The sequence below is a fragment of the Eleutherodactylus coqui genome, chromosome 4 (assembly GCF_035609145.1).
Source record: "Eleutherodactylus coqui strain aEleCoq1 chromosome 4, aEleCoq1.hap1, whole genome shotgun sequence".
NCBI classification, from domain to species: Eukaryota; Metazoa; Chordata; class Amphibia; order Anura; family Eleutherodactylidae; genus Eleutherodactylus; species Eleutherodactylus coqui.
Window position 1 is genome coordinate 204,847,711 of NC_089840.1, and position 14,539 is coordinate 204,862,249.

The 14,539-nt window shown below is 43.4% G+C and overlaps 1 protein-coding gene across 2 annotated transcripts in view; it reads right to left on the reverse strand.

Moving 5' to 3' along the window:
• The window catches only part of PLA2G12B (phospholipase A2 group XIIB), a 26,043-nt gene extending 20,629 nt beyond the window's left edge, over positions 1-5,414 (reverse strand). For both annotated transcript variants that reach the window (XM_066600580.1, XM_066600579.1), the window contains exon 1: positions 5,186-5,414. In XM_066600580.1, coding sequence (XP_066456677.1) covers positions 5,186-5,414 — 229 coding nt within the window. The remainder of the gene's footprint in view (positions 1-5,185) is intronic.
• Positions 5,415-14,539: the final 9,125 nt, after the last annotated feature.

A 14,539-nucleotide genomic window follows, 5' to 3' on the forward strand; every position in this document is an offset into this window, starting at 1 on the left:
GCTGCAGTAACACCTAGCTGGGTAATAGTGAGCGACTACTACCCCCAGCAGACACGCAGTAAACTGAACACGGTCACAGGCAGCCCAAAGATTTTTTTTTTCCAATTTTTTTGAAAAAGCCCACTGCCTATATAGCCAGTATACCTCTTTCCCTGTACCACTGTCCCTGCCTCACCAGTACTGCCCCTATACTCAGTAAAATGACTGCAGACTGAGGACGCTATGGTCTGCACGCCCGATATACAAAAAAAAAAGTGCAAAACTGCTAAAAGCAGCCTCAACAGTACTGCACACGGTCAGATGTGGCCCTAAGAAGGACTGTTGGGGTTCTTGAAGACAAAGATAACAGCCTAACACTCTCCCTATAGCAGCTACAGCAGGACGGCACTTTCCCTAATGTCTCTCAGTGTGCATCTGTGGCGAGCCGCGGCCGGCCCCAGTTTATATACTCAGGTGTCACCTGATCTCCCCAGCCACTCACTGCAGGGGGGTGGGATAGGGCTGGAACTTCACAGGAGGAAGTTGTAATGCCTTCCCTGTGTTTCTATTGGCCAGAAAACGGCGCAAACTTTTCTGGGAAGAAAATGGAAGTGACTCGAGTACCGCGTGGTGCTCGTCTCGAGTAACAAGCATCTCAAGTACCCTAATACTCGAACGAGCATCAAGCTCGGACGAGTACGCTTGCTCATCTCTATTTATAATGCATTGATGTCCAGTGAAAAATAAATCTCAGTGAAGTAGAATCTGGTTAATTCAGGAGAGGGCGCTCGGAAGCTCTGAACACAGCCCAGTGCAACCTTTGGACCTTTCTATAGATGACCTAATTACAACCGCTTGCATCAGATTTTGTGGTATTAGGCTGAAATGACAGTGAACACTAAAATCAGACACTTAAAACCCATTTCTGCTTTACACATCTAGGTTTTCACATTCTCCTTCACTCTACTAGTTTTAAAAGGAGTTTTCTGACAATCAAAAACAGACCAGCAGTAAATTTCACATTTTTGCCCTGCAGATCTATTCCTTTGTTCAAACTCTTTATCTATGCTGATATCTGTGACGCAGGCTTCTGATTCCTGGCGCAGATCCAGCACAGGATGCCTGGCAACATAGTGCAACATGCTGCATTACTCGCATTGTGAAAAAGAAATCAGGCACTTAAAAGGAGTCATCGGAATCGAATGAAACTTTCTCTGTGTGATTGCAACATTGATATAAGTGATTACAATATCAGAGCAAAAGGATCATTTATTGCGGAAAGCTAACTCCTTTAAGGGAGGCTTTAGCACCCTGTTGTACTGCCTCTAGCTTGGATAAAAGATGTGATACAGAAGGCATGGAGGCTCTAGTACCCTGTTGTACCGCCTCTAGCTTGGATAGAAGACGTGATACGGGCTGGCATGGAAGCTCTAGTACCCTGTTATATCATAAGCAAGCACGCTCGGATAAAGCAGTTACTCGAGTGAACATCGCTCTTCTCGAGTAACTGCATACTGGCCGGAGCAGGCTGGGGTGAGCGGGGGGAAGCGGTGGGTAGCAGGGGGGAGAGTGAGAGAGCTCTCTCTCTCTCTACCCCCCACTAACACCCGCCGCCCCCCCCCCCTCCCCCGGGCCTGCTTGGACCAGTAAGCAGTTACTCAGGAAGAGCGATGTTCACTCGAGTCACTGCTTTATCCAAGTGTGCTCGCTCATCTCTAATCTTTAGCTTGGATACAAGATGTGCTACGGACAGGCCTGGAGGCTCTAGAATCCTGTTGTACCACCTCTAGCTTGGATACAAGATGTGATCCAGGTGGGCATGGTGGCTCTAGTACCCTGTTGTACCGCCTCTAGCTCGGATACAAGATGTGATATGGGGGCAGACATGGAGGCTCTAGTACCATGTTGTACCACCTCTAGCTTGAAAACAAGATGTGATACGAGCGGGTGTGGAGGCTCTAGTACCCTGTTGTACCGCCTCTAGCTTGGATACAAGATGTGATACGAGCAGGCATGGAGGCTCTAGTACCCTGTTGTACCGCCTCTAGCTTGGATAAAAGATGTGATACAGAAGGCATGGAGGCTCTAGTACCCTGTTGTACCGCCTCTAGCTTGAATACAAGACATGATACGGGTGGGCATGGAGGCTCTAGTACCCTGTTCTATTATCTTTAGCTTGGATGTAATCTGTGCTACAGATGGGCCTGTAGGCTCTAGAATCCTGTTGTACCGCCTCTAGCTTGGATACAAGATGTGATACGAGCAGGCATGGAAGCTCTAGTACCCTGTTGTACCGCCTCTAGCTTGGATAAAAGATGTGATACAGAAGGCATGGAGGCTCTAGTACCCTGTTGTACCGCCTCTAGCTTGAATACAAGACATGATACGGGTGGGCATGGAGGCTCTAGTACCCTGTTCTATTATCTTTAGCTTGGATGTAATCTGTGCTACAGATGGGCCTGTAGGCTCTAGAATCCTGTTGTACCACCTTCAGCTTGGATACAATATGTGATACGAGCGGGCATGGAGGCTCTAGTACCCTGTTGTACCGCCTCTAGCTTAGATATAAGATGTGATATGGGTGGGCATAGAGGCATAAAGATTCAGTTTGGTATTCTGTGTCATATTAGTCCTTATTTGTTCTAACTGAACCTCTAAACCATAGAAACTCGTAGGCTGTTGAAGTTAGTGTCCCAGATGTTCCCATACATGTTCTATTGGGGATAAATCTGGTGAGCGGGCAGCCATGGAAGTCTGACAATGTTGTGAGGACATTCCAGTGACCCCCATTGTGTGTGCAGCCAAGCATTATCCTGATGGATGCCTCTTGGAAGCCATCATGGGAGGAACACATGTGGCTGCAGGATGTCCTGAACATATCAGGATGTCCTTCATACCACTACTAGGAGTGACCAACTGTTGTATGCGATAGCCCCCAGACCATTACACCAGCAGGGGGCAGTGTGCCGCTCCACAGCAAAGGCAGGATTGAGGTGCTCACATCTAGCTCTCCAGACACAAATATGGCTGTCGTCAGTGCCCAAACTAAACCTCGATTCCTTGCTGAAGACAACTCATTCCACTCTCTAGTAGTCCAGTTTCATTGCACATGACGCCATTGCAAACGGAGGAGATTTTGGGTGGATGTCAAAGGCCGTACATGTAATGGGCGCTGTGAGACCAAATGTTCTTCAGCCAAGTGCCTGGAATTGATTCCACCAGAAACAGGGGGGGGGGGGGGGGGGGAATGCTATGAATGCAATTGCCTAATAACATTCTTCAAAGTAGGTTCAAGGTTACGCTACATTTTAAATCCTAGGTCCAAACGACAAACATCTCAGTAAATATCAGTCATTTATTAACTTTCTTGAATTGGATGAGTATTCTCTTCAAATACGTCTGGTGTTCACAGACTTGTGTTTACTCAGCCAGAAACTACAGATGTTACAGCTTGAGGCCTTATTCACATGAGCGCATATATGCTGGCCATCAGATAGAATGCATTGGATTCAATGCAATCACTCAGCTGGCCCGGCGTATTTACGCGGGTGAATAGCTGCATATCTACACTCGTGTGAATAAGGCCTTACTTCTAGCACTACGTTACTTATTTACCATTTGTATTTCATTGAAATGACTCCATTAGGACACATTCACACAGCATATTCTATCACATATTCGATGCCAAATGCACAGCAAAGCTGCATCCAAAAAGTGTCTCATTAATTTGAATGAGATAATCTGTCTGCAGAAAGCCCAACGCGGAGCCCACGCCAAGAACAGACACGTCACTTTTTTTTCAGATTGTAGATTTCAAATCCATGCAGTATAGATTTATGGGATGGATTTGAAACCCACATTATAGGAAAAAAGTGACGTGTTAGTTTTTGATCAGATACTGCACCAGATTTTCTGCACTCCAACTAGCCCCATTGAATGAGACGAATCTGCTTTAGATCCATGGCAACTTTCAATGTGAATCCATGGCATATATTCAACACAGATAACCGTGTGGCCATATCCTTAAAGGTGGTGCTCAAGACTAGAAAAACCTATCTGCTTTCTTCCAGAGACAGCACTACACTTGTCAGTGGGTTGTGTCCAGTATTGTAGCTCAGTTCCTCTAAGTGAATGGTGCTGAGCAATACCACACACAACCTGCAGAAAAGGGTGGCGCTGCTTTTGGAAGAAAGCATCCATATTTTTCTAATTCTGAGCATCACTTTTAATCCCCTCAGTATTGGACTGGCCCACTGGAAGTTCATCTGGAGCCCTTGCTGCAACTACAGAGCCTATGGGCCGATAAATCGATCAGATTCTTGCATGCAGTGTGAATGCATGCCCCCAACTGAACAGCCAACAAGAAGAAATAGTTCACTTCTCGTTCGCCGTTCAGATTCTGCATGCCAGAAACTGAACAACGTATCATTCCGTGTAAACAGGCAGTCGGTCACTTAAGAACGACTGCCAACTTACTGTTAATGGAGGCGGGTGGAACGATCCCCTGTCCACTCCGCCTCCATTAAACTAGTGAAGATCATTCCTGTGTAAAAGCACAATAACGATTATTGCTGGGCCGACCTGTCAGGCATCTGTACCAAACAGGTTATCCTATGTAAAATGGCCCTAAGTGGTAGCATACAATCTATAGCAGTGTTTTTCAACTCCAGTCCTCAGGGACCGCCAGGTCATATTTTCAGTATTGCACAGGCAATATAATTATTGTCAATGCCTCAAATATTGCCACAGGTGTTCTTACTATAGGATATAGGATATCCTGAAAACCGGGGTGCCTTGGTGACTGGAATTTGGAAACACTGTCCTAGGGGATAAAAGATTTGGGTATACTGAAATCCAACATGCCTGTTTTTTTTCCATTCTCTCAGCAGCGGATGTTTGGCCAACCCTAAATGTGTATACCCAGTTTAACATTGGATGTTTAGGACTAATTCAGCATCTGCTTCTACAATGGAGGCTTGCGTCACTGATCCCAATTCCCAGTAGTTTTTTACATAGATACATTAAAAAATCCACTTATTTTACTTACACTATTTAATTAGTAAACCAGTTTTAGCTTTCTAAAGCCATTGTTTTCTTAACATCTACACAGTTATTGATTATAGACTGTAGGCTACAGTTCTCTATAGTAGGTATATATATAGTAGGGCACATACCATGCCTCCAGCATTATTAAGATTCAACTTACCATAACGGCACTTGTATTGGCAAACTCCATTTCTTCCGCCCAGGAGTTCCAAGAATGAATCAAAATAACCATTGACTGCTTCAAATCCACCCCGTACTGTTCCAAGGCCCCAGTCTGATGAGGACTCTTCAGGGGGAATTGCAGCAGTGCTATTCTGGGTTACATCCTCTGTACTAGTTACTATGCTAAGTGCCAGGCAAAGCACAGCGGCTCTAACAATCATCCTCATGTTGTATACAGATCTCAGATGTAGAGAGAAAACTTTCTGTGCTGCGTGGCTGCACTTTGTATAATGCCTGAAAATGGACTTTATACACTGAAATGGTAACTCAGGTGAGGTCACTGCAATAATCACAATGCAGTTCAAAGGTTGGACTTGGTGGAAGTCAGACCGGGAGCTGATTAGTCAGAATCTGAACTGCTGATTTATCCAAACATACCTAGAATTAGAGACATGCTCCTCTATACTTTCTGTACTCACAGCACAGATACTGTTGTTACCCAACTTCAAATAGAGTATATCATGAAAATAAGGGACAGCGGGAACAGTGTTCGATTGGAATAGGTGGACTAGCTCAGCACACTAGCAGAGGATCAAGGCCCTAACCAGCAATGGGCCTTAAAAGTTCAACAAATCACAACCACATTTGGAGGTGACTGGAGCCAATCATTTGCCACTAGGGTCTATCTTTTATGGGCTGGTTCATAAATAACCTATAGGACATTTTTAATGATGTGGCCTGTGCTGTACAACAATAAGGTAGAAATTAAACAAAAAGTTCCCATCCATAATATATTAGACTAGCTGATATACCGGTCTTCGGCTATGTTAATTTGGTACAGGTGTTTATCTGTTGTTGGCATGGAAAATTTTATGAAGTTATGGTTACTTCAGAGGAACTGAGGAATAAAATATGTATACACATTGAGAGCATTAGATTCTCCTCAGGCTGCATGTACTGATGTCCCTCTGCAGTATGTGCCACCTTTTTACCCTTAAAGGTAATACCCGTTTTTACCCAAATTTATCCACAAACTGGAGGTTGCAGCCCCTTCTTAACCTTAAAGGCATGCTCCATGCCCACAGTTTATGGCAGCTTTCTTCTGTTTAGTAAATGCACACAGAGGTGACTTAGAGGAGCGTTAAATTGTCCTCAGTATATACACATAGAAGTGAGGTAGATTCTTCTCAGTCATACACACGCACACACTTCGCCTGAGTTAATTTGATACAGGTGTTTACCTATTATTCGCATGGAAAATTTTCTGGAGTCATGGTTACTTTAGGGAAACCGAGGAATAAAATATGTATACACATAGAGGAGTGTTAGATTCTCCTCAGACTGCATGTACCAATGTCTCTCTGCAGTATGCGCCACCACTCCCATTCTAATGTTTTACCTTTTAAAAGGTAACACACCTTTTTATTCAAATTTACCCCTAGACTGAAGGTTGCAACCCTTTCTTTGCCTTAAAAGCATGCTCCATCCCTTCAATCCATGGCCGCTTCCTTATGTACTTTACAGCCTTTCAGTATATACACATAGAGATGAGTTAGATTGTTCATTATATAAACATAGAGGTCAGTTAGATTCTCCTCAGTCTGTACACATAGAGGTGAGCTAGATTGTCCTCAGTATATACACACAGAGGTGCAGTGTAGTCTCCTCAGTATATACATGTAGAAGTGAAGTAGATTGTCCTCAGTATATACACACAGAGGTCAGGTAGATTCTCTCTAGTATATACACAGAGGAGCATTAGATTCTCCTCAGTATATACACATAGAGGTGAGGTAGATTCTCCTCAGTATACAAATAATTTCCATAGGCTTTATGCTTTCTGAGAAAAGAACTATGTCATATATCGCAGATTTTCACACTTAGAAGTGAATATTGAAGTTGTGACCGCTTTACTTTACCTATTAGAATGTAAATAATGGTCGTGGCAAATTTCAAGTTTGTACGACACTGGGAAGTTACATAACTTACAGGTGCATTTACTTTTGCACTTAGCATTGAATAATCAAGTTGTGACTCCTTTACTTTTCCTATTTAGGACCTAAAGAATGGTCATGCCAAATTTTATGTTCTAACTGGGAAGTTAGAGAATTGATGGCAACTGACAATCAATCACTGCTTTCGCATGTAACACAAACACACACCACACTACACACACACACTTTTTCTCACAGCAAATAGAAAGATCATTGCATGTCTTATTTTCACGTGAGTTTGGCACAAGAATAGGACTTTCAATGTGCTGTCTCTGGGACAGTACACAGACTCGGTGTCCGTACGCGATGCAAGCTGCACCAAAAATCTCGGGGGCAACTTGCTCTTGGCCATGTAACTATGGCCTGATGTTGTGTGGTTTGTTGTTACTAAAACAACTCTGCCCTCATCAGCATTATGTTGCATTAGACGCTATGGGGGAAATTAACTAAGCCCACTATCAATGCTGGGCTTATTATTATTTTCCCCCATGCACGCCTCTTCATGTATTAGACGCATGCCAATACCTCTGTGCACCTTATCAGAAATGTATGTCAGGTCAGAAATGTACGTCAGGCTACTTTTGAACAAACAGCCTAAAATTCACAAATTGCAAATGATGAGATCTATTTTCGTGAGAGTTTTGTGCATTAAAAATCCCCGCCTCCTGAAAGGGCTGAGCTGATTGGCTGAGCGCTCAGCCAATCACAGGCAGCGCACAGCCATTCATTGATAACACTATTTAAGGAATAGAATTTGTGGATGCCTGTACTCCTCTGAAGAAGGTTGTCAGAAACATGTGGCTTGACACAGACGTATTGGCCCATGTAGCTGTGCACACAAAAATTGCATGCGCAATACTCCGAGAATAAAACCCATTGATTTTAATTGGTTCATTTACATTTCCTTTTTTTGCACATGCATTCCTTGTGCGCGCAAAAAAAAAATTATACCTGCTTTATTTGTGTACCAAGGGTCCCAATAGAAGTCTATGGGAGGCGTACAAATATGTGCTCACAAGTGTGCAATACATTGCGTAATTCCATGAAAAAAGTAACACATCTGGACCTCATTAAGTTTAATACAGTGTTTCCACAAAAATAAGATCCTGTCTTATATTCATTTTTGCCACAAAAGACGCACAGAATCTTATTTTCAGGGGATGTCTTATTCATACCTACCTATGATTGGCTTAGAGCAGGAAGTGATGTTCCGTCGGCGGCTGAAGAGTGCAGGAAGCCTGGCGGAGTTACAGAACTTTGCAGACCAGCGGGAGGGACCCTGATTGCACCTGCTAGGTAATGTATTCATTTTTAATTTCTTTTAATGTAGTCTAGCTAGGGCTTATTTTCAGGGTAGGGCTTATATTTAAGCCTCCCTGAAAATAGCCCCAAATCAGGGCTGAGCTAATTTTTGGGGAAGCACGGTAGCCTTTTAAATCAGGGTGGTGGTTGTGGGGGGTCTTGCATGCACATATGAACCTGAATGCGCAAAAAAGGATAGTATTATACGCAGATGTGTCAAACTCAACCTTGCTCATAGAACAAATATGTTGTGCTGAAACATGTGCATTTTTGCGTATGCTCGTCTGAAGGAGCCCTAAAGAGCATATTAACAGACCCTGCATGCGCAAAAAAATTCAGTACTACGTGCAGACACGCGCATATCAACCTTGTTCATAGTGCAAATATATTGCGCTGGTGTGCGAAGTTGCGCATATGCTCATCTGTAGAAGGCCTTACATTAGATCTATATGAAGGTCCGCAAAACATGGACCGAATATGGAGTAAAAAATACACTCATTAAAGCTGATTTATAGGATCTCATAATCATGGATTTCAGTTTCTGAGTTCCCATACTCTGAGATATCCAGATAATTGTTGAGTCAGCTTGTGGGACTTGGCCATATAAGATATCCTCCTTAGGACTTTGAACAACTTGTTCTCCTTGTTCATCTATTTGTGGAACACTTAGGTTTTGTACAAGGAATTGAATCAGAGTACAAAGTTCTATAGAAAGAGATCGTGAAATCTACTGATTAAAATAGTATGTAGGCCGCCAGGTAGAAGAAATAGTGATTCTGTCAGCAACGCAGGTCGCTGCTACATGTTTATTGCATGGCTTGTAGGATAAAGGTTATCGTCCATCTCTGCTAATAACAAGTTGTCTTCACTTTACTCGTTACACACTTATAATTGGAAAATAAATGTATAGTATGCCTAATTAACACTGTGTCAGTACTTTGCTATTATTGGTTAACTTGAGTGGGGTCCTTGTAGACGAGCCGATAATCATTTGAATGAGTGAGTGATATCACCACTAGCTCGTCTGCTCTCGGGTAGCCTGTTTATACAGCAGATATATCGTTGGCTTGTTCAAACAAGAATCGTTCAGTCTTTCACATTTGCTGTACTTGTATAAGTGAATGAGAGGGACTGAATGAGCATTGCTTAAGGCCTCGTTCACATGAGCGTGATTTAAGCGAAGAATAAGCACATGAATTTCCACTGGAAACATTCAGATGAAAGAATTTCCATAGACTCCTATGGGAGCAGGACAAAAAAGGAGAGGTATAGCTGTGAACCACACTCGGAAAAGACACTTGTCTGTAGTTTAGACTAGTGTTCCCCAACTCCAGTCCTCAGGGACCGGCAACAGGTCATGTTTTCCTGGATTTCCTCAGTATTGCACAGGTGATGTAATTATTGTTGGTGCCTCAGACATTGCCACAGGTGTTCTTACCATGGGATTGTCGTAGAATTCCTTTGCGGAATCACGGCTTACTCAATTTGGAATGTTTACACCCTTCCATATTATTTCTGAATTGATAATGCGCATAAGAAGTTTTTCACACTGACACGAGGTTCAGCATGCATAGCTTCCTCAATTCTAACTTTAATGATCGGCGTGTAGCCTATTTTAAGAGTTTAACACATCCGCCCATCTGGGCAGGTCAAAGATTACATAGATACAACGTATTGTTTAATTATTGGATAAGCATCTTGCAATTCTTCCATCCTCCGGTCATCTGTGATTGGCCATCAGGTGGTGGATGAAATGAGTGGGTTGTCTTGGAGCCACGTGGGGTTCCTTCGATATGATTGGATGGTACATCATGAACTATAAATTGCACAAACCTCCCATGTTATTTGCATACGTTTCCAGTAAAATTGCTTGGGTAATTTCTGCGGTAGCTGCGGTTGTCCATGTCTGAGTTAACTGTCCTCCAAAATTGCAAACAGATGGAAAATGTAACGTGTTTATACTATATATTATCTTGTCAGCGTTTTGAGAACAGAAGTTTCATGTCAGCAGAGTTATAAAACAGATACTTTCATTGCCTAATAGTATTGTGTAATTGTAAGAATATTATATTTATAGCAAGACAGAAACCAAATATGTATACAGAATGTTAAATTGACAACTGTCTACTGCCAAGGCCCACCGATCCAAAATATAGAAATACTGGACTTCCACCACAGACCCCCCTTGAAACTATCTGTTTCACTAAACTCGCCCTGCTCCGTCCCACCCCAATCCCCCACCGCTGACCCTAGACTCGCATTGTGTTGTAGACGACTGGACCTACTACTGCCATGGGGGTATAGGATGGTTCGACATCATCACATTCTGGATCCATGATGACGACGGTTGCGCTGACAGTGGGCTTTTTGTTGGACGTCGTAGTGGGACAGGTGGACCAGGCAGTCATCAGGGTCGGAATACACTGTATGCAACGACAAACAGAAATTAGAATGACTATAAAGGTGACAACCATAATTAGTTTAGGAGAGGTGCGACTTTTACTATCTCAGGTAAACACTGCATAACTTGTATAGAACCCCGCCTTCTTGACGTTACCTCGATTCATCAACAAGAGTGCAAAATCAGGACTACCTAATAACTGATCAACATGACTGAACCCCTGTCTCATTAGTAAGTGCATGATCATATATATTAGTCTGGAAGGAAAGAGCTACAAGCTGATTATTCCCACTTCCCTTTTCCAGAGGCGGCAAGGTAACAGGACCACGGGCGTTGTAACACCGGCATGTTGCGTGGACATAAGCAGAGTGCACTGCAGATAAAATAAAGCAAAATCTTAGCAAAAACCTATCACAGTGTTCTAAATACACAATGTTCCAAAACTTATTTTTATATATATTTTTCCCTTCTCCTGTTAGGTACCTTACTGAGGAAACCAGACTAAGGTTAGCTCTTTTTAGTTAGTGCGGTCAGCTTCTTAATGGCAACTGCGTCTTTACCTGCGGGTCACGTGTTGTCTGGGATGTAGGTACAAGTCTCCCCTATCATCTTACAGACACTCCCTTTTTTGGCTAAAATCGTACCTAGTGCCATTCTATTTTGAAAAGTCATAGTCGAGGTAGGTCCTATTGGTCGACTAGTCCCTATAAGGCGTCTCTAGTATAATTTATATACCGCTGTTAATTATAATAAACATAATTAATCCAGTCAACATTTATTTACCCTAATGATCGGGAAAATGGACTCGAATCTAGTTTTAACTTGGTCTCTAATTTTTTTAAAACTTGCCAGGTACCCCCCTTGGCTATTCTATGATGTCAACGTACATGTGTGGGTCAAAACTATCACCAGGAGCCTCTCCTCTCACTCTAATGTGCTGTACTAGAAGTACATACTAGTAGTGTGCACAGGTACGCACGGCGTGGGACTCCTTAATCTTCACCCACACCAATGTCCCTCCTGGAGATAGTCCTAATGGTGAACACGTCCAGTTCGCCTCACCCTTGCGTCAGGGTTTTCCCACTGCCCGTAAGTCCCTACTCCTAGGAGGGGGGGATCCCTACCTCACCTCAGAGGGAGGCCATGGATTCCCTGGGCTCATTTCCGGGCATCCATACCCTCTATCTGTACAAGTTAACACCCCACAGGGTGTGCCCTCGCCGGAACCTAAGGTCTTCTGCACTATCCCTTGGCAATGGGAATTCCACTGACAATCCATCTTAGGAGATCGGGGCAGGCACAGTACTAGTACATTTCTCCTTTTCTTTGGTAGCGTATGTGGTTGGCATTATCGGAACTGGCTCTTCATCTTTTTTAAACAAGGGAAATATTGGTGAGTTCCCCAAAAATCTCCCTCTACCCTGCCTAATTGCCTGGCAGGTGTAGTTTCCAGGGTAGTCAGTAATACTCTCTCCGGTGCAAAACACTTAAGTAGTTATAGAGTATTCCTTCTTCCATTTCTCACGAACAGTGTAATTAGCGGAAATGTTCGTGAAGAGACTAATAAACCACTCTTCAGCATCTACAGGGAGATCTAGGGGGACCATCCCCGAGTGTAGTCGGGCACTACCGCACACGCAACAGTTAGACTTGTTGCTCTTGTTAGCATTGTACCTCATCAACTCCAACCAGAGATTCTGGTCAGAGTAGCCAGTCGCTACTGTCAAGGTGTCCTCAAAGGTAGGGTCGGCTATGATCATCATGATCAACACATCCGCCCATCTGGGCAGGTCAAAGATTACATAGATACAACGTATTGTTTAATTATTGGATAAGCATCTTGCAATTCTTCCATCCTCCGGTCATCTGTGATTGGCCATCAGGTGGTGGATGAAATGAGTGGGTTGTCTTGGAGCCACGTGGGGTTCCTTCGATATGATTGGATGGTACATCATGAACTATAAATTGCACAAACCTCCCATGTTATTTGCATACGTTTCCAGTAAAATTGCTTGGGTAATTTCTGCGGTAGCTGCGGTTGTCCATGTCTGAGTTAACTGTCCTCCAAAATTGCAAACAGATGGAAAATGTAACGTGTTTATACTATATATTATCTTGTCAGCGTTTTGAGAACAGAAGTTTCATGTCAGCAGAGTTATAAAACAGATACTTTCATTGCCTAATAGTATTGTGTAATTGTAAGAATATTATATTTATAGCAAGACAGAAACCAAATATGTATACAGAATGTTAAATTGACAACTGTCTACTGCCAAGGCCCACCGATCCAAAATATAGAAATACTGGACTTCCACCACAGGATATCCTGAAAACATGACCTGTTGGTGGTCCCTGAGGACTGGAGTTGGGGACCCCTGGTTTAAACATTAGAAGTCATTAGGAATGTCTAAACCCAGGTAATTCCATATGCCGCTAAACCCAGAAGCACATTTTAAGTGTCCAGCTGTAAACTACTGTTTGTCCCGCAGGGATGAGGGGAAGCCCTGAGGGTTCTGTTCATCTCCCCGGGGTTCCCTTTATCCCTACGGATGCTAAGAGGAGTTTACTGCGGGACATTTTAAAATGTGTTTCTAGGCAGCAGGGAATTCCTTCAGCTTCGCTGCTGGGCAATTCCCCAGCAGCGGGGGGCAGTATGGGACTCCCTCCACCTCCCTCTCCGCGTTCCCCATAGCGGGGAGAGACGGGGGTGGGGGCATCAAGGGCTTCCCCGAGTGTGGGACTAGAGGGATTCGCCCTCTAGCACTGCCCCCTCTCAACTTGCAATGGGGAAATCCCTCTTTCTGCGCTAGGGGATATCCCTTGGGTATCCCCTGTAGCCCTGTCCCCTCGTTCCCTGCTATGGGGTAATCCCGAAGCCCTGCGGGGCTTTTTCTCTCTCTCCTCCTGAAGCAGCTGCGCTTCTTTAAAGCAACATGATGCTCCAGTGAACAGGTGATTTTTATGCGCATGAAGCGCAAGTCTTCTGCGCATGAAAAGTTGCCCGTTCATGCGATTTTTAGTGCAGTATACAGTAGACACGATTTTCACGCACCTGTACTGCACTGAAACCACATGTGTGAATGAGGCCTAAATCAAACGATAAGTGAATGATCCTACAATGGTTTTTATGCCTGCATAAAATGAACGAAAAGTGAAAGATTTGTCGTTGGTATTGGAGATGAGCGAGCATACTTGTTAAGGACAAACAATCGAGCGAGTATCGTCCTGTTCGAGAATCTGTATGTATTTATTTATTTATTTTTAATGCAGCTAGAGCTTATTTTAGAGCTTTTACAGTAAGATTTTTCTACTACAAAAGTTGCATCGCACGAAAACCTTGTTTGCAGAAAGGCAGGGTCTATGGGAAAACATGGGCTACAAAATTTCGCAAATCGCGGCAATATTTAGCAACTAGTGATTTTTTTTCTCTCCCAATGTAGTAGCCTGCAAAACATCACTAATGTGAAGGAACCCATCGGAAAGCATGGGTTTCACATAAATGCAATTTGTAGCACTGTCGCATCGAGAGAAAATCGCACGATTTTGTCGCCTGTTGAAACCAGCCTAAAACTAAAAAAAAAACTTATTTTACAGAGGATATATTGCTACTGGGGTGAAAGCTTGTATACTAGCAGAGAAGTTAAACAGAGCTGTA